Below are 20,199 nucleotides of genomic sequence, written 5' to 3' on the forward strand. Positions count from 1 at the left end.
TGGGGGGCCATCTGGGATGCGGAGCTCGAACCGGGGTCTGTCCTGTGTTGGCTGCACGCAAGGCAAACAAACACCTTAAGCGCTGTGGCATCGCCCTGTCACTTTGCTTTATTCTGGACATCTTTATCCCCTAAGCAGTTTTGTCGTGTGATGCTGACACCAACAGGGAGTGGATGCTGCTAATATAGTGGAAGTCTTACTTGCCTCATGCTGCTTTAAGTCAAAAGGAACATGGAAACGTACAATGAGTGTACTTGGACTTGCTCATTTTCTGTTAATACCAGAAAGACGAGGATGGGACCAAATACAGCAGGTAAGGTGCTTGCCTAACTCGGGCTCAATCCCCAGGCCCTGCCAGTAACTGTCCGGAGGCAGAGCCAAAATCAAGTCCCAAGCACTACCAGGTGTGCCTCCTATTGCCCCCAAGCACCCCCCCAAAAGTATAAGGATCACAATTCCCTTTCACTTGCACTGTGTCCAGTTCCCGTTCCCAAGAGGAACATCGCAAGTCTTGGGGTTTTGGGGGGTGCCCGCACCCGCAGTGCTCAGGGGTTACTCCTGGCTCTCTGCTCAGAACCACACCTGGTAGACTGAGGCGACCATATGGGATGCCAAGGATAACCCAGGTCAGGTACATGCAAGGTTGCGTACACCTGTTCTATTGGTCCAGCCCAACATAACCCATTTTCTCCTTAAGCGTCAGCCTCGTCCAGTCTCCAGTACTGAGCACAGGTCACTGCACCAGCTTGTGTTCCAGAAGGCAGCAGGAAGCCAGTGCCCCAGGTACGATGGAACTTCTGGATCCCCCACTACCAATGTCATCTCAGATTCCAGAGCCAGCGGTTCTCAAGTGGCTCAGGGACCAACTTTATATACTTATACGGCCTTTTTTTCCCTTGAAACTCCTGAACTTGGGAGAAATATAGGGTGCTAGGGACCAAACTCGGAGTATAGGCAAACACACACTGCTGCACTCTCTCCATCCTCCACAGTACATGATGAAACATATCTGAAAGTGCTTTCTGCCAGACTACAGGTCATGACTTTTTGGGGATCACACTGTACCCAAGTCTCCTAGTGCAGGGACCATTATGGAGTGCTGGGGGCCAAAACCTAGCCACATACAAGCAGCCTACAGCCTACCTGCATTGCTCTGAACCAGGTCTTTGGGTCACATGCAGCAATGCACCGGAGTTAATTCCCAGCTCTCAACAACTTGCAGTGCCTGAGGGACCATATGGGATGTTGGGAACAAAGCCTGGGCTAGTTACATAAAAGGTCAATGCCCAGCCTTTTGTACTCTCGACCCCCAGACTCGTTTCACCTGCCAAACCTCTTCATTTAGAGCCCTAATTAAGGTAAATCTTTATGTGGTTGAGACTGTACTTATCTTGAAACCGTCCAGGACTCAATCCAGGGGAAAGCATTCTGACACCAAGCACCATTAGATGTCCTCCAATTATTTTGACAGTAATGCAAGCAGCAGTGTACACTTTACACTTGCCCCTGATAATTCCTACTGGTGACACCAGGCACGTTTTTTTTGGGGGGGTCACACTCAGCAGCAATTAGGGGTTACTCCTAGCTCTATGCTCAGAAATCACTCCTGGCAGGCTTGGAGGACCATATGGAATGCCGGGATTCAAACCACTGTCCTGTGTTTAAGGCACACCTTACCACTATGCTATCTCCCGCCCCATACCAGACACAATTTAACGTTCTAATTAACCCACACCCACTACCTCATGGTAGCACAATTCCTCCCCCCCATCCCAAAGTATGCAGAGGACCTCCAAAACTAAACCAAAGCTGACGTTCTAAATAGCAGTGACCTATCTCAGGCCATAAAACTACAGAATACTGGTTGGTTCCTCAAACCTGTGAAGACCCATTTAGATCAGATAGTCGGCACTAAATTGTCTCAACAATTTCTCTTTGAAACTCATCTACTGAGCAAATGTGAAGACTTGTAAGATGGGAAGAAATGAGAATATTCAGGATATGTATCAAAGTTTGGAAAGGTTGGAAAAATATTAACTAGAGCAAAAAAACTCCATTCACATTTTAAAGTCTCGATGGTTTTATTTAGTGTGTCATAAAAGTTGAAAATTATGGTAGTTAACTGTGTAGAACTATCTAGAACTTAGACAATGCTTTCTCACTGCTCACTAGCGGATGACAATTTCTAGTGACAATTTGCAGGCAGGTCAAGCTTGAGAATGTACCTTGCAATTACCTGTAATTGCTAACCCATGAGCCTATAGAAATTTATGAAATAGGTCTTATTAGCTCATTTTATGTAAGAAACTTAATATATGGAACCCCCTAGCTTAATATTAACATATGAGACTTGAACAGGACATTACAAATCGCTGACAAAAGAATGAAACACATCACAGCAAACGGACTGTGCTCCTTCCGTTTGCCAAACTTGAGATATTTCTGGTCACCATTTCCACTGTAATTTCACACTTTTTTTTTTAAGAAAAATCTTTAAGTTAGCCTCATCTTAATAAGGGAAAACAAGACTTCATGCCCTAAAACTATTTTGAAATCCACACTAAAGTATATTTAAAAGGAATCCTCTTCAACCAACCAGCCATTGCTACTTTTTGGTGAGTAGATACTGTGCCAGTCATTGTGAAAAATTCTTTATTTTAAGAAAAAAATTTAGTTAACAAAAACTTTTTTTTAACAAGTTTCACTTAGCAAAATACACCCAAAAGGAAATCACAGTACAAAGGAAGGTTTAAGTCAAGGCCTCACCAATTCCTACAGTATTAGTATTGTGTCTCAATTTTCAAAACTAACTTTTTAAAAAGCTTAAACTTAACCTAAAAGATTTTAAATGAAAACAACTTGAAAGAACAAACATGAGAAATGTTCCTCTTTGAATTAGGGATCTAGCACCTTGAGTTTTCCAAAAAAAAAGAAGAAAAAAGCATGTCTCCCCAGTTGTGTTCTTGGATTTGTGGTGTAAAATACCCACACTGAACATACGTACTCAAAACTACTTTAACTCAGATAACATCACTTTGAAGTACACTACCAAAACGTTAATTGAGAATAGCTGAAAATCGTTTTAGTTTACTCAATATCACATGCTAGAAGAAAGTTTGCATGAGAAAACACTGAAGAGGTAATTTTTTTAATCCAGATTTCACAAACTCATGGTGCAAAATGGGTCCCACAGCTTCCTTTATAGAAATAACTGCTTTTCACTGCTTGTTGGCTGCGTGTGAAAATTTGATTGAAATAACTCAAATGCTCCTACTGAAAACTAATCATATCCACCCATGCTGTTCTGGCCACTGTAGCCAGCTCCATAACAGCCACTCACAGACTGGCTCTCAAGGCCACTGTATGTGGACTGGGCAGATACCCCCATGCCTTGCATCATCTGGCTGCTATATGCCCCATTGCTGGCCCCTGTTGTGGAATTCAAGAAGAGTTCTATGTATCTGTGCTGCATGTTGGCCCTGTCTTTGGACATAGCTGCCACGGCTTCTTCGTGAGTGGCAAATTCAACATCAGCTTCGCCGGTTACTCTTCCATCAGGGCCAATCTCAATATGGACTCTCACTGGGTTGAGTGGAGAGAAGAAGTTGTAGATGTCGTTCTCAGTGGCTTTGTACGGCAGCCCCCTCATGTGGACACAATGCCCAGTGGTACTCTGGACAGTGAACTCGCCATCTCCATATCTGTGATCATACATCCCTGAGAGACAGTAACTGAGGTCTCTCCCAAACAGATCGGTGGTGAAGCCATAACCATCACTGAGGCCGCTGTACTCCTCATAGCCCCCATAGCCTGCACTGTAGGCACCAGATCTCATTCTATCCAGGCCTGCTTGCTTGACAATGCCAATGTATCGCCTGGCTGTACCCGGCCGATCATAGGGCCCAGGCCGCTGAACAGACATGAACTTCAGAGGGGGATCTGAGTATGATCTAACTTCTTCCTGGCTGCTCTTAAACACTTCAATATACCTGTGCCCAATTCTCTCCTTGTGCTTCCCTAGAGCCTTCTCAGCTAGCTCCTGTGAGGCAAACTGCACAAAGGCTTCCCCTGTTATCTTGCCCTCGGGGTCCACAGGCAATGTGATCCCGTTTGGCACAATTTCCAACCCTGAGAAGAACTGAACAATTTCTTCCTTGGTGCATCCAAATGGTAGTCCTCGAAGTCGCACGAAGCCATCATTAGCGGTGTCAGCGCTGTTGGGACCGCTGTGCTTCAACACCCAATCCATCTCGGTTCTGTGTGACTTGAACACCTCAATGTACCGGTGTCCCATGCTCTCCCTGTCTTTTTTCAGGGCCAGTTTGACATCATCTTCTGATTCAAGTTCAACAAAAGCCTCACCACTCTGCCTGCCTTCTCTAGTGTAGATAAAGTGAACACCTGCGGCCCCATCATGAATCGTGCAGTCGGAGAGGAAATTCTGCACATCTTCAATAGAACAGGACCATGGCAGGCCACGGAGCTTGACCACAAAGCCTTCACCTCCCTCAGGGCCCAGCATCATGGACACTATGGGGCAGATGTCAAACAAACAGGTGCAGACTTTTGAGGCTGAAAAGAAAGGAGAGACTATTTTACATAACTTCTCATTTTATAAAGAACATGCAAGCAACTAGCCTTCCCTATTGTTTCTTAAAATGCCTTTAAGAAATAAGACAAACTAGGGTCAAAGAACAATAGCACAGCAGTAGGTCATTTGTCCTGCATGGGGCTGACCAGGGTTCAATTCTTGGCACCCCATATGCCATAGTCCCCAGTCTGGCAGGATCAATTTCTACGTGCAATGCCAGGAGTAACCCAAGCGCCGCTGGGTGTGGCCCCAAAACCAAACAAAAAGAACTGATCATTATTGGAAACAAAAATGCCAACAAAATCAGTGAGCAGATTAACATGTGACAGTAGAAAAATAGGTACAAGTACAAATATAGATAGAACAGGAAAAAAAGCAAGGCCCTTTTAAACATCTTTCAGACCGCCACATAAGAGATTAATATACAAGTAGCCTCTGTACAGTTATTATCATTGAGCCTACTGCATTGTCTGTAGCTGTGTTTGCTTCTATCTAATGAATCCTACAAATAGGTGGTTTCATCACAGAGGCCAACTACAACTGCTGTGCTTTTCTGTAAAATTTCAAAAGCAATCTAATTCAGAAGTTGAGACACAAAAAAATCCAAATTGGCATATGAAGAGAAAAAAATAGCCCTACTAAAAGTCAAGACTGCGGGGCCAATAGTAATGGGCATATGCCTTGCACGTGGTTGACCAAGTTACAAACCTGTTATTCCCCAAGCCTGCCAGGGTGGAGTGATTCCAGAGCCCAAAGCAGCACCAGTTGTGTCCCACCTAAGTCAGGACTTACCAGAGATAACTCAATGGTCTTAAGTGCATGTAGCACTTTGTGTACAGAAATGTATTCAGAAACCAATAAACAACCCCCACAAGTTCTTTGAGGGATATTTGGGCTACACAGGACATATTTATGGGGGGGCGTGAGGTAAAGAACTAGGGTAGAATGCATGGAAAACAAGCTCTTGTTGCATTATTTCTTGATCCCATTGCAAAAGTCAATCCCTAGGCTCCTATTACTCTCCAGGTTCTCATGATTGAATCCTTAGATAAGCACACTAAAAACCAATTCCTGTGAAATCTCAACTTTCAACTCAGTTGAATCCTTGGATTTTGGTCCAGTGGTAGCTCTTTAGTATATAAATGCTCTACACCATGTCATTCTAAATGCTATCATTTGATACACTGGGTTACTCTCAAACTATACTAAACAACCAGAGGTCTAGTTTAATCCTACTAATCCTTAGTCTTGTTCTTTTTTTTTTTTTTTGTGATTTTTGGGTCACACCCGGCAGTGCTCAGGGGTTATTCCTGGCTCCAGGCTCAGAAATTGCTCCTGGCAGGCACGGGGGACCATATGGGACGCCGGGATTCGAACCGATGACCTCCTGCATGAAAGGCAAACAAACGCTTTACCTCCATGCTATCTCTCCGGCCCCTAGTCTTGTTCTTAAATATACCATTCCAACGATTTTCCCATTCTGTGTTCTAATAGCAATCTGTTTTTTTTTAAAGTGCCTCCAATGGGGCCAGAGATAGCAGTGGCGCTTTGCCTTCCCAGGACCTATTTCTGAGCAGATAGCCAGAAGTGGCCCCTGAGAACTGCTGGGTGTGGCCCAAAAACCAAAAAAAGTGCCTCCACTCATGAGTAGAGAAAAATGTTAGTGAGTAGAACACCTGCCTCGAATACAGGCCAGGAGAGATGGGGGCATTGGTGGTTGGAATATTGCAGTGAAGGGGGGGGGTGTTCTTTTTTGCATTCCACCCCATATGGTCTCCAAACCTACCAGGAGTAATTTCTGAATGCAGAGTCAACAACAACCCATAGCGTTTGCTGGGTGTGGCTTCCCAAAATAAAGTGCCTCCAGGGCCTAGAGATAGTGTAAAAGCACTACCCTCCCTTGTGGCTGAATTGGACTCAATCTTCAGCCTCTCAAATGGTCAGGAAGCACTGCCAGGTGTGGCCCAAAAACCAAGTAAAAAGTGCCTTGGGGGCAAACTAGAACAGCCTACATTCTATTTATTTGCTCACACGTCCAGTTCCCTTAGTCCCAAAAGCAACAGGCTCAAAATAACATTCACTTTTTATTGTTTTGGGGGATCACACCTTGCATCGCTCAGGAGTTATTCCTGGCTCTACACTCAGGAATCGCTCCTGGCAGGCTGGGGGGGACGGACCATATGGGGTGTAGGGATTCCAATCACCAACCTTCTGCAGACAAGGCTAAGGCCTTACCTCCATGCTCTCTCCAGCCCCAACATTCACTTTTTAACATCTATGTATGACACCCCACCTTCCACTAAAGAAAATATAGCTTATTTAAAAAGACAAACAAGCTTAAGAACAGAAAGGCTCAGCAGAATACTGAGATAGCAAAATGAGTTAATAAAATTAAAAAACAAAAAAAGGAATAGCCCAGGACCAAATTGCAACATGTTTACATGTTTGCCTTGCACCTTACAGAGGTTTAATCCTGGGCATCCCGTATGATCCAGAGCCTACTGAGTGATTTCCTGGCTGTAGAGACAGGAAGTAAACCCTGAACACCCACAAATGGGGCGCAGCACGCCAAGTTGGGACTACAGGTGATGTCCCTTTGAGCTCAAGGCTTCACAGGTGAGGTGTTTATTTCCCAAGGAGTGCATGCTTGCAATCATACACAAAACCAAGAACCTAATTGTTTTTCTCTCTCTCGCATTTATTACCAAGGCTTAACATTTGAATTACCGAAAGTTCCATTTTATCTGGCAGAGGAATGTTCAGTTTGAATAAATAGAACTCACCTTAAAAGCCCAAGGGGGTATGTATGCCCACAGCTGGGAGAGGCTTCTGGTTGGCAACGATCTGTCCTAAAAGGAGAGAAAAAAATTCAGTGTACAGGGCAGTTGTGTCTCACTTCGAACCCCACCCATACTCAGGGAGGGTCTCTACTGTGGAATGCTGTAAAAGATCCCAGTGAGTTTAAAGGCAAGGAGTTATAATCCTGACAGCACACACCCTACCCTCCCCACCCTTCCACGTCAAGGGCCTATCTTTTCATTAAGACCCACTAACCAGGTCAGTGTTCAATGGGAATGGCTCCAAGTCGAGGTGGACTACTACTGGAAATTGTTCACAGCACCTAACAATTTAAAAGAATGCCACGGTCCAGTGGCTGAAATTTTTGCGGATTTAACATGCCAATATGCATAGAGTCACACACAGCACAGATCATAAGTCCTGACCACAGAAGACTCCCACCACTGCCTTCTACACAAAACTCCCCCAATGACGCGCGGAATTTTATTTTTGGGGGGAGAATCACTCGGAGGCACTCAGGGGACCATATGGAATTCAAATCACCGTGCCCTCCTGGATAGGCCGCGTGCAAGGCAAACGCCCTCCCGCTGTGCTCTCTCTCCGCCCTAGGCGCTGAATTGTAACTAAGATTCTTTTGAGTTTGCAAAAACAAGTTTGTTTAAAGTTTTGGTAAAGCTGAGCGGGTCACCAGGTCTCACACGTCAGCCCCGTGAGCACCAACAGTGGTCCTGTATTAGGAGTGGATCCTTATTTAGGGAGCAGTGTGTCCACCAGCGGCCGTACCCCACACGCTGGTTTCATTTGTAAAGAAATATTTCGCGGTCCTGTCTTATCTTACTAAGGGCCCGAGGCGGTCAGGAACAAACGCTTTACCTTACAAGCATCAATGCCAAAAAGACAAAAAGTGCATAGAGTTCCAGTTAAGAGTTACTTCCCGGGGCAGGAGAGATAGCACAGCGGCGTTTGCCTTGCAAGCAGCCGATCCAGGACCAAAGGTGGTTGGTTCGAATCCCGGTGTCCCATAGGGTCCCCCGTGCCTGCCAGGAGCTATTTCTGAGCAGACAGCCCGGAGTAACCTGAGCACCGCTGGGTGTGGCCCCCCCAAAAAACAAATGAATAAATAAGCTTTATTTCCCCCTGGGGCCGGGGAGAAAGCATGGAGGGAAAGCGTTTGCCTTCGACTCAGAAGGACGGTGGTTCGAATCCCGGCATCCCACAGCGTCCCCCGAATGAGCCTGCCAGGAGCGATTTCTGAGCGTGGAGCCAGGAGCGGCCCAGAATCAAAAGTTCCTTCCCTGAGTGTTGGCCTGCCGCGCAAATCAACCTCGCAGAAGTAGGAGTGTGGGCCCGGCAGCGCCCTCTACAGCCCCGGGACTTTCCCTGGACGCCCCAAACGCCCCCGCGGAACCGGCTCTCGACGTCCGACCGGACCGGCCCGACGGGTGGCGGCGCTCCGAGGCACGAACCGCCCCCGGCCTGGCGCTCGGCGCGCTCACTCTGCGCAGCGCAGCGCCCCACGCGGGAGGCGAGCGGCCGCCATGTTGCCCCAGCGGCGGTAAACAAGTTTCCTGAGCAAAGTTTCGCCGCGGCGCTAGCGCGGCGCCCCGCCTCTCACTCACCCAGCTCCGAGGAAGCCCGCTCGCTCGCTCGCGGGGCTCGGGCCGCTTTGGGCGCGGTCCGAGGGGGAAGCGGGCGGCAGGCGCGCGGCCTCGGAGACTCGGCGCCTCGCGTCCGCCCCAAGCCGGCTCTGGGCGGAGTGAGCGGCGGGCGAGGCGCGAGCGTGCGCTTCCGGGGCGGGGCGGGCGAGCGCGGGGGGGCGGGCGGGAGCGCGGCGTGGGGGAGGGGCGGCGAGGTCACGGGGCGCGGCGAGAGCGCGTCCGTCCGTCCGTTCGTCCGCAGGGCGGGAAAGGGGGTGGGGGGCCGAGTCGTGAGAAGGGGAAGCCAAGCCGGCGGCGCGGCCCACCCCCGCCTCGGCCTCTCCTCAGAGGAGCGGTCGCGGCGCCGGGCAAAGTTCCCGGCGCGGGCGGGAAGGGGAGCGGGGCGCGCGCGTCCCTCGCGGCCGGTGGCGCCGGGGCCTCCCGGGCGGGGCGAGGGGAGCCCGAAGGCCCGCGTCGGGGCGAGGGGCGAGGGGCGGCGGCTCACCACGAAGGGTCGGGTCCGGGCCCGGGCGCCGTGGCGCGAGTGCGGAGTCGGAGGCGGCTCGCGGAGCTGCGTCCGGGAGCTCGACGCCGCGTGACTGGAAGCGCGACGAGCCGGACGTGGGTCACGGGCGCAAAGGCGGAAGTGCCGCCGCCGGCCCGCCAAGAGGGAGCCAATCACGAGGCGCCGTCGGGGGCGGCCCGCGCGGCCAGGCGGAAGTGGGCGGGGCCCAACAGGCAGGGCGGGGGCGTCCCACGCGGGCAATGGCGGGGCGGGGCTTACGGGGACGGCGCGCGCACGCGCAAAGAGAAACCGTCCCATTTCCTTCGGTCCAGGCCCCCCCTCCAGCCCGCGCGTCGATCTCCGAACGGAAGTTAGTTAACAGACTCGGTCCCCGGCGCCTCAGCCTCTTTCTCGGCCCCCAGTGGGCGCCGTTTCCAAGCACTTCCCGAAGCCAACGAGCCTCCGCGGGTGGGGGATCCGGCGGGCACGCGGGCCCAAACGAGTTTGCCCGCCGCCGTGATCCTGAGACCCGCAAAAAATAAGCTCCAGAGAGGAGCCGAAGGCGCCCCCCACGCGCGGTGCTCTCGCGGTCCGGGCCCGGCCGAAAGACTGGCTTGCTTTGTGGGTCCCAGCAGAGGTGCTCAGGGTTGCCGGGTCTGCCCCGGGCACTGGCTCCCTCGAGCGCGCCCTCTCCCCTGGCCCGGGCCAGGGCCAAAGCGCTGGTGGCTTCCGCTCGGGAGGAGAGAGGCCCAGGGGCCCGTAGAAATTGGGCTGTTTCTCTCAAATATGGGGGGGGGGAGCTGTAACGCCCCTGACTGGGCAGAGCTCAGCGCGCCCTCCCACCCCTCCACCACAGCAAAAACAGCGCTATCTAATGTAGGTGTTTCTAAGTCACCTGGAAGAGTGGGAACAGGGAGGCCCCAGGCCTAGCTCAGCAATGACTGAAAGAGAAATCGTCCTATGTACTGCTGATAGCAAATCGAATACAACATTCTGTAAATGGGGGCGAGGGTCTGGGTCCCCTCCCAGTACCCAGGTTAAAAACCCAGGGGGAGAGAAGAGATCCTGGGTGGGGCGAGGACCCGGGGGAAGCTGGCAGAAATAAAATTTAGGGGCCCAGATTGAATGCCCCTCGGCGTAGAAGTATTCCCTATACAATATCTTATATGGCTTTCACTTTCAATCAAGCAAACCCCCGAAGAGCCTTGTTCGTTGAGTTTATCGCTCACATACTGCTAAGCAATTCCTTCCCCTTCGATTTCCTCAAACCCTCACTGAAACACGGTCCCAATGGATGCAAGTGGCCTCCATTTCTCACTCCAAGTAGTCAAGTCGTTCTACAGAATGCCCGCTTAGCTTCCCCATGCTGGCCAGTTAGTGTTAATAATTAATAGTCGCGATATGGTTCCTGCCACTGAAGGAACAACAGGTTCGCCCATCAGGGCAGATGCACAGGCGCATGGAGGCATGTTACGCCGACACCCTCGTAGCCGGGAATGAAACCAACTGAAAGGGAGCTTGAAACTGTGCTCTAAAATAGGCGAGTCCCTTCATTGTGTCAAATGTGGATGGAAGTAGTATGAAGGCAGCACTGGCTGGATCGCTATTCCCAGGCAAATAACCCTACAAAGATACGTGATCTAACATTTTGCTTTCCATAAGTGAAAATGAAGAGTATTACAAGGATGAGTGATGCAGGTAAGAAAAATTTACTAAAATAAGAAGAAAAATTTACCGAATTTGCAGCTGGAGTGATAGTGCGGGCAAGCACACTACATGCGGCAAATTTGGGTTTGATCCTGGTATCCCAGGCACTTCCAGGTGTAATCTCTGAGTGCTGAGTAAGGAACTGGGAAACCAGCTCCGACAATAAATACTAAACCTGGGCCCGGAGAGATAGCACAGTGGCGTTTGCCTTGCAAGCAGCCGATCCAGCACCAAAGGTGGTTGGTTCGAATCCCGGTGTCCCATATGGTGCCTGCCAGGAGCTGTTTCTGAGCAGACAGCCAGGAGTAACCCCTGAGCACTGCTGGGTATAACCCAAAAACCAAAAAAAAAAAAAAAAAAAAAAAGTAAGAAAGAAAGAAAAATAAATTCTAAACCTGTCTTTTTCTCTTTCTCGGCTTTTGGGTCACACCCGGGAGCGCTCAGGGGTTCCTCCTGGCTTTATGCTCAGAAATCGCCCCTGGCAGACTCAGGGGACCATCTGGGATGCCGGGATTCAAACCGTCTTTCTGCATGGAAGTCAAATGCCCTACCACCCATGCTATCTATCCGGCCCCACTAAACCTGCCTTAATTACATCATAAATAATATGGCAAAAAAAAACCACTATACTAGATTCAATTAATAGTTGACTAGGCAATCGAATGAGTGTGTGGTGAATAATTCTGAAATAAAAAGAAAATGGGGATTAATTTGCAAATAGTTTGAGGGAAAGATGTCTAAGCAGATTAGAATCATCTAATCTGAGCAGGGCTAAGAATGCCAAATTTAGGACTACAGCGATAATACAGCAAAGTAGGGCGCTGGCCTTGAACATGGCTGGCAAGGTTAGAAGCCTGGAACCCTATATGATCATGTATCCTCTCTCCCTGCCCTGTGCCAGAAGTAAACCCTGAGACCTGGTGGCCCCCAAAACAAAAAGAATGCCAAATGTTTGTCCCTGGTAGACAGCTAAGGTTTAAGACTCAAACTTAGAAGTCTCTTTTCTCCTTTTTACACATTTGTTTCCCCTAGATATCAGTTTTTCTTCCATTTTTTTAAAAAGATACATCCAGGATGTTTTGATTTGCGATTTATTGAGCAATTTACTGTGGTAAACCCTTTAAACTGTATATTATTAAATTCACTAAAGAGAATTTTAACTATTGTTTATGCGCATGTTTTCCACTTGAGAGCTTAGATGTAGCTGAGGGAGAAACAATTCCCTCTCGTGGGACAGCATGAGCAAAACTCAAGATACCTATTTGTTATATTTTCCTGTAACACAGCAATCTTATAAGGCCTCAAATTCAGTGGCTAGTAAACATTATTTTGTTATTAGAGATTCACAGAAAATATCATTTCAGTCTAGCTCAACTCCTCCCTCAAAGGGCACTCCTCATTCATTACCTAAATTTTCAAGGGACCCCTGCAGTGAATTCTGACCTAATTTGCTTATAATTGACTATATAAAGCTACTAAATGATAAAAAATTGTCACTGAAATCATGAATACATTAACTTCGTGCTACATGCAAGGCAAACACATTACCACAGTGCTTTCTCTTAGGACCCTTGATTGTGCCTTGCATGTGACACAGGTAAACCGATTCCCCCACAGGTGGCCGGTGGTCTCCTGAGCGCTAAGTGAGGAGTAACTCCCAAGTACTGCCAGGCAGGCGCGCGCGCGCACACACACACACACACACACACAGTGATTTATTTATGGCATAAATTCAGCATACTGTATATTACTAGATCAACCAGATCAACAGTGCCAGTAGGCACTGAAATTAGCAGAGGGGACCTCATTTTGATCCATGCAGAATAATATACATGAATTTCTGTTTTGCCTTTTGGGCCAGACCCAAAGATGTTTACTCCTGGCAGGGCCTTAGGAGTCCACATGGGATGCTGGAGATTGACCCCAGTGGGCCATCCATGCAAGGCAAGCACCCTAATCAAGGTGTATCACTCCAGCCCGGATCAATGATATATTTATAAATGCCATCAGGTAAACTTTTCATAAAGAAACTATTCATTACTACAATAGACTTCCTAATGGAAAAATTACATCTAATTTAACTGTGGCAGAGCTCTCTCCTAAACAGAAAATATCATTTCAGTCTAATCAAGACATCTAACAGTTCTGCTAAAGGTACAATTGCTTAAGATACGCCCAACCAACTCTTCTTCAGCTGCTCTCCTGAGCAAGCAGTCCCTGGAGTAGAAAAGTCAGTTGCTGGAGTGAGGAAGGCCTCTGGAGGGAGGCCAGTGGGGTTAAAGCCATGTTCTCTAGAGAAACCTCTGCATCAAACCTACAGTCCTTATAGGAAGGTGTCTCCTGAGGGGCCTAGAGGGGGTCCTCAAACTTTTTAAACAGGGGGCCAGTTCACTGTCCCTCAGACCATAGGAGGCTCTGACTATAGAAAAAACAAAACTTATGAACGAATTTTTTTTTTTTTTTTTTTTTGGTTTTTGGGTCACACCCGTCAGTGCTCAGGGGTTACTCCTGGCTGTCTGCTCAGAAATAGCTCCTGGCAGGCACGGGGGACCATATGGGACACCGAGATTCGAACCAACCACCTTTGGTCCTGGATCGGCTGCTTGCAAGGCAAACGCCACTGTACTATCTCTCCGGGCCCACGAACGAATTCTTATGCACACTGCATATATCTTATTTTGCAATGAAGAAACAAAACATACAAATACAATATGTGGCCCCGGAGCCATAGTTTGAGGACCACTGGCTCTCTCTGGCCCCTCCTCCAAGCTATGACAACTTGTTAGGTCCATAGGAGTCAAGACTACTATAAGTTACTTTTCTCCAAGGCTTTCTGCTAAGGAGAGAAGCACACACACCAGGAAGAGAACTTGATAAAAACTACTTACTTGGCTACATCCAGAGATCTAAAGATATTAAAGTCCAACCTCCTAGACCACACAAAAAGCTTTTTTTTTTTTTTTACAAAATGCTTCTGATACAAAAGTGAGTTTGAATATAGATAGTGAGCAATGAATTAAGTGAAAAAGTAGCCTGCAAAAAACAAGTGAAGAAACCACTAAAAGGAGAAAGGAGAAAAGATTAAAAAAAAAAAACACCCCTGAGGCCAGAGCAATAGCTCTGCAGTAGGTCATCTGCCTTACACAGACCTCAGATGAATGGTGATTGGATTCCTGGCATATGGTCCATATGTCCTGAGCCTGCCAGGAGCACCTTCTGAGGAGCCAAAAGTAACCACTGGTTACTAGTATGACCCAAAAACAGTAACAGTAACAACAACAACAACAAAAAAAAAAAAAACCAGCCCTGACCAGAGGCACTGCAGGTTTGGCCCAAAATAAGCTTCATACCCTTGCGAGCCCCACACAATAGGTTCCTGCCACCCCCTCCGTTGCCAGGCATGTGCTCAATCTGGAGCCAGAGCCACAACCCACACCCCTAAAGTTATTTTAAAAATAAAGACAACCCACAGATACTGTTGACTTAGTAGTAGAGCTCATGCCTCATATGTGAGGCCTTGGATTAGATTCCCAAAGGCCTAAGTCAATAAAAGAGACACAAAAAAGGGGGTGGAGAGATAATACAGGGTAAGACACTTGCTTCCACAGATCCTCATTCCATCTACACATGAGCCATGAGCCCTTTCAATCCCTGACACTGAGGGGTGTGCCTCCCCATAAGAAAAAGGGAGAAAAAGAATCCCATACAAATTTCAACTTAAGTTGGAGACTGTGGGGTTGGAGAGATAGCATGGAGGTAAGGCGTTTGACTTGCATGCAGAAGGACAGAGGTTCGAATCCCGGCATTCCAGATGGTCCCCCGAGCCTGTAAGGAGTGATTTCTGACTGTAGCGCCAGGAGTAACCCCTGAGTGATGCCGGGTGTGACCCCAAAACCTAAAAAAAAAAAAAAAAAGGCAATCACTCCTGGCAGGCTCAGAAGATCATATGGAATGCTGGAAATCAAACCCAGGTCCATTCTGGGTTTGGCCGCATGCCAAAGGCCCTACTGCTGTGCTATCTTTCAGGCCCCTGCCAGGTGTAATTTTGAACGCAGAGCCAGGAGTAAACCCTGAACACTGCCAGGTGTGATCCAAAAACCAAAATAAATAAAGTTGGAAATGGTATAGCCAGTAAAGATGCTTGCCTCACACTCAGGACATTTTTCCTGGGTAATATTGAACAGAGACAGGACTATGCCCTAAATACTGCAAGGTGTGGCCCAAAAACTGAAGGAAAACCAAATAAACAAATCCATAAATATACATAACAAGGAGTCAGAAGCCATAGCACAGCAGTGAGGAGTTTGCACGCTGCTACAGACCAGTGACAGGCGGTTTCAATTCCCTGAATCCCATATAGCTCCCCCACACGCTGCCAGGAAAGATTTCTGAATGCAAAGCCAGAAGCCAAGGTACCTGAGGGGCGGCCCAGGTGAGGCCCAAACACCCAGGATCCAACCAACCAAATAACCTCAGGAGCAAGTTGATTTTATTCTAGGAATTCAACTGTAGTTCAAAATCAATTTGTCACATTGCATTAACAAAGCCAAAATAAAGTTTAATGAAGAATTTTTCCATTTATTTTTCAAAAGCTAAGATCCTAAATAACAAGGAAAACCCGATGAATCAAAATCCAGAATACAGGTAACTGGGTAAGTCTTATTCCATGAATTATGAACTACGCCCAAATCTGCCCCAAATCTCTTTTGCACAACTAAAAGCATTAAAAGGCCAGGGGTGGAAAAAAAAGTCAAGAGTGGGCCTGGAGAAATAGTACATCAGCTAAGAGTGCATGCCTTGCACAAGGCTGACAAGTTAGGGTTTGTTTTGTTTTTTTTCTTCTTGGGGGGGGGGACACCTAGCAGCACTCAGATATCACTGCTGGCAAGCTGGGAGACCATATGGGATGCCATCCTGGATTACTAAGTGCAAGGCAAATTGCCCTAAGAATCTGCTATTATTGCTCTGGTCCAACTAGTTCAATCCCCAGCATCTACATATGGTTCATTCACTGAGTGCAGAGCCAGGAGGAAGGAACCCTTGAGCACACTGGTTGTGGCCCCAAAACATAAACAAAAAAGCAACCTATTACCTAATTGACCACTGAACCACGGTCCATCAAACTACAGAATAAGAAAGAAGCCATTAAAGATAGTAGAAATCAGCGAAGATAGTTGCGATCTCATCAATACCAGGGAAAGGGGTGCAGATATAGTATGCCACATAAGGCACTTTACTTGCATGTGGACAGACCTGGATTCTTTTCCAGGCATCCCTTTTGGTCCAGAGCCCAGCCACTAGGGCCTTTGCTTTGCCCTTGCACGGGACTGAGCCCGGACGGACCCTGCATTGGATCCTGGCGTCCCATGTGGTTCCCCAAACCAGGAGCGATTTCTGAGATAACCAGGAATAACCCCTGAGCGTCACCTGATGTACCCCCTGAACATAGCCAGTATGAGCCAAAACCAAAAACCCACAATTAAAAAAAAAATGTCTCTACCAATGAGACATGACCTTGTTTAGAACACATTCAAAGCAACTGAATAAAAATACAATTTTACAGGTCTTAGAAATAAATACAGCTGGGTAGAAATTTGCTTGTTCGATCTTGAATATCACATATGATACTTTCAAGTACTGCCAGGAGAGATCCCAGAGTACCACTGGGTGTGCCACACCCAAACGACAAAATTGGGCATTTTGTCCAGTAGGTACCGGATGGCAAGGAAGTGTTTCTTCAGGTGGGTAAAGAGCATCACGGTTAGGTTAAAAAAAAAGTGCCCTGAAGCTAGAGTGAAACAGATAAAAAAATCTCCTAGGTTCGGCACTTGCTGTAAATAGTCAAGGGGGCCTGGTTCCCCCACTTAGGCACTAGAAGGCGGGAGTTTAGGTCAACACCTAGCAGGCAGGGCTGAGGTCTTAGCCCCAGCGCTTCCTGGGCAAAGTGGTTCTTTTCTCCAGGACTCTATTTTCTCTGCCGTACGGGGGACAGTAGAAGCCTGCACTGTCAGTACTTGTGCAGTCCGGCCATAAATGTGACAAAAAATGGGGTCTCAAGAAAAAGGTCAAAGGATCTCGCTATAGTACAAGAAGGAGAATACCGCGTGTGACCCAATAGTTTAAATATTAGTAAAGGTCAAGTTATTTAAAGAAAATAAGGAGGTCAAAAGGTCTGGGTCAAAGCTCAGATATGGAGGGAGATGATAGCCGGGAACCCAATTACCATTTCCGCATTGATCAGGATGGGGCGGGAGGTCTTCCCACTTTCATGTGGGCCTCACCCGTGAACTAAGGTTGCCAATCGCCCCCTTCCACGGCTTCCCTTTGGATCAATTCGCGTGCGTGATACTTTCAGCTTACCGGGAGCCGTCACCACGACGAAGTTCTTAAACAACCCATCGACAAGAAGCCCGTAAGATGGAAGCGCCCGAACAAGTGGACAGAGATCCGGGGCAGAGCCCGAAAAAAGCACCAGAGGAGGACAGAAAGCAAAGCTGAACGCGCTTCCCTAGAGCTGACCTTGTCCCAGAAGCGAGAGCCGGTGGCTCTTTTCGCTCGGACCCGGCCTCCCCCTTCCCACCCGCCCACCAGCCCGTGCCCGTGCCGCTCGGGTCCCCTTGAGGACCCGGCTCAGGGGCGGGTTCGGGGGCAGCGAGTGTCCACTCCTTCCCAACGTCCCGCACCGTCCCCGGCGCCTCTCTCGTCCCTCCTTGCGAAACCGAAAGTGGGAAGCGCAGCCGCGCACCCGGCGGCGAGGGGCGAGGGGCGAGGACGCGAGCGGCGGGGCTCAGTGGCTTCGCGGGCCGTGAGCGGAGAAAGTTCCGGCCGCGCCGCCCGCCCGCCCCTCCCCCACGCTCGCCGCCGCCGCCAACGGCTCCCGGAAGCCGGCGCGGGCCAAAGTCCCCCGAGGAGCCGCGCGCGGCCGCCCAACCGCTGCTGCCGGCCGCGTCTCCCAGGCTGCGCGGCCGGAAGCGGCCGAGTCAAACAAACGCTTCGGGAAACTTCGCTTCCCTTCCCACACGCCAAAGCAGCCCGAGGCCGAGACACGGAGCCCGCCCGCCCGCCCGCTCTCGCCCAGCCCGGCCTCGGCCTCGGGCGGCGGCGCGGAGGGAGGAGCCACGCCGGGCGGGCGGGCGAGGAGCGAGCGCCGCCGCCGCCTTCCGCTCGGCCCCCGGAGTCTCGGTCCCGGCCCCCCGCTGCCCGCACCTGCCGCCGCCTCGGGCCGAGCCGCCCCGGCTGCGCCTTCGCCTCCGCCGCCGAGCGAGCGAGCGAGCAGCGGCTTCCGGAACGCGCGCGGCGGCGGGAGGGCGCGACGACGGTTGCGGCCGCGGCGGTTGGGCTGGTGGGCCGTCGCCATGGACACGGGGCGCGAGGGACGGAAGACGCGCCGGCCGCCAGGCCCGGCCCGTCCAGGCCCCGCCGGCCGTCGAGCGCACGCGGCCGGCCCCCGCCCGCTTCGGGCTCGGCTCGGCCCGGCCTAGCGCCCCCGGCCCGCCCGCCCGCCCGCCTCCCCCGCCCCGCTTCCCCAGCTTCGCCCCGCACGCAGGGCCGCGGCCCACCTTGGCTCTGCCTCCGGGAGACGCCGCGCCGAGCCGAGCGGAGCGGAGCGGAGCCGAGCCGAGCGACCTCCTTCCCCGACGACGACGGAAGGACGCAAAGGCCGGGCCGGGGCGGGGCCTCGGCGGCATCCGTCCGAGGGCGGGACCGCGCGGGCCATTGTGACGTCGCGCCGCGCCGCGATTGGTCGGTCCGGGATAAGGGGGCGTGGCCTAGGCCGCGCGCGAGCCGGTCCGCGGCGAGGCGAGGAAGCGGGAGTTGGCCGGCCTCGGGGGCGGGGCCAAGGGGCGGCGCTCCCCGGCTTCCCCCGCTCCGTCCCGAGAGGGGAACGCGAAAGCCTGAGGGGTGAAAGAACCCTGAGACAAAATGAGCGCCTTCCCCGCCCAGGGAGGGACGGGGGCCGCCGAGGCCCTCCGAAAAGGCGGCTCCCGAGGCGCAAGTCCGCGAGGATGTGGATGCATATTGTTGGGCCGACAAGCCCCAAGACTCTGATGCGCCCTAGAGAGAGAGAGAGAGAGAGAGAGAGAGAGCAGGATTTTTTTGTGGGGGCCCTTGAGTAGTGAGGGAGACGAGGAAATGGCGCCCCAGCCCCAGGCTGGGTGAATAATAACTTTCGTTTTCACGGTTCCCTTTTTGCTGACTCTCCTTGACGAGGAAGAGCCCTAAGTACCCATGACCGCTGAAGGAAGCACTTGGTTTGGAAATGGAGGCAGTCCTTGACATAATATCAACTTGAGTGGATTCTGATGATAACAGAGGCAAAGTGGTCCAAAGAAGTTGATCTAAAAGAAATAGGTCCACAGAAAGTTTTACCTGTGGCTGAACCCCTTCTATTCAGACACAGCGCAGTCAGTCCCCCAACACAAAGCTGGAGATCACTACCAGGCTGCGATCCTGACCCCATACACACATCTGTAGGAAGAAATAGTAAAAAGCAAAATCAGACAGCAGATGAAAATGTGTGAGGAGGCAATAGGAGAAAATTATAAAAAAAAAAAAAAAAAAAAAGAGCTTCGAACAAAGTTAAGTTGTCTTAAGAAAACCTCAAATGAGGGGCCAGAGCACTCTGAGGTGGGGTGTTTGGCTTGCACTAGACCCCCTGGCTTCAAACCTGAAACCAAGTATCTCCAGAGGCCAACTAGGAATGAGCCCTGAGCACCCCCAGGTGTGGTCCTAAAATTAAAAACCTGAATTCATTCCCTGCCACCCCAGGTATAAGCCCAAAATTTAAACATAAAGTAATCCCAAAATAACAAAGCCTTGCCATAGAAAGGTCTGTACCAAAAAAAAAAAAAAAAAAAAGGTCTGTACCTTACTGTTTTCTGGAGACAAAAACAAAAGTACACAATTAGAAGCAAAAATAAAAAGCACACGAAAAGACCCTTTAAGAATCCCAACCAAGA

At 50.0% G+C, this 20,199-nt stretch overlaps 2 protein-coding genes across 4 annotated transcripts in view; both read right to left on the minus strand.

The window, feature by feature from the left end:
• Window positions 1-20,199, minus strand: part of RASGEF1A (RasGEF domain family member 1A) — a 485,335-nt gene that overhangs the window by 234,103 nt on the left and 231,033 nt on the right. The window lies entirely within an intron of this gene.
• Window positions 2,636-18,878, minus strand: HNRNPF (heterogeneous nuclear ribonucleoprotein F). 3 transcript variants are annotated; one of them, XM_049764638.1, is made up of 3 exons: window positions 18,799-18,878; window positions 7,375-7,435; window positions 2,636-4,572 (listed from the first exon to the last, which is right to left on the minus strand). In XM_049764638.1, exon 3 carries the CDS (start codon window positions 4,523-4,525, stop codon window positions 3,281-3,283), a length of 1,245 nt encoding a protein of 414 aa, XP_049620595.1. In that variant the 5' UTR covers window positions 4,526-4,572; window positions 7,375-7,435; window positions 18,799-18,878; the 3' UTR covers window positions 2,636-3,280. The 3 variants fall into 3 exon arrangements, with proteins under 3 accessions (XP_049620595.1, XP_049620593.1, XP_049620594.1); XM_049764636.1 differs by having other exon boundaries at window positions 7,375-7,440; XM_049764637.1 differs by lacking the exon at window positions 18,799-18,878 and adding an exon at window positions 9,010-9,149 and having other exon boundaries at window positions 7,375-7,440.

Source organism: Suncus etruscus, chromosome 17 (assembly GCF_024139225.1).
Source record: "Suncus etruscus isolate mSunEtr1 chromosome 17, mSunEtr1.pri.cur, whole genome shotgun sequence".
Taxonomy (NCBI): domain Eukaryota; kingdom Metazoa; phylum Chordata; class Mammalia; order Eulipotyphla; family Soricidae; genus Suncus; species Suncus etruscus.

Bases quoted from the DNA above. Each gene is read 5' to 3' on its own strand.
- HNRNPF (XM_049764638.1), bottom strand. From the start codon at position 4,525: ATGATGCTGGGCCCTGAGGGAGGTGAAGGCTTTGTGGTCAAGCTCCGT.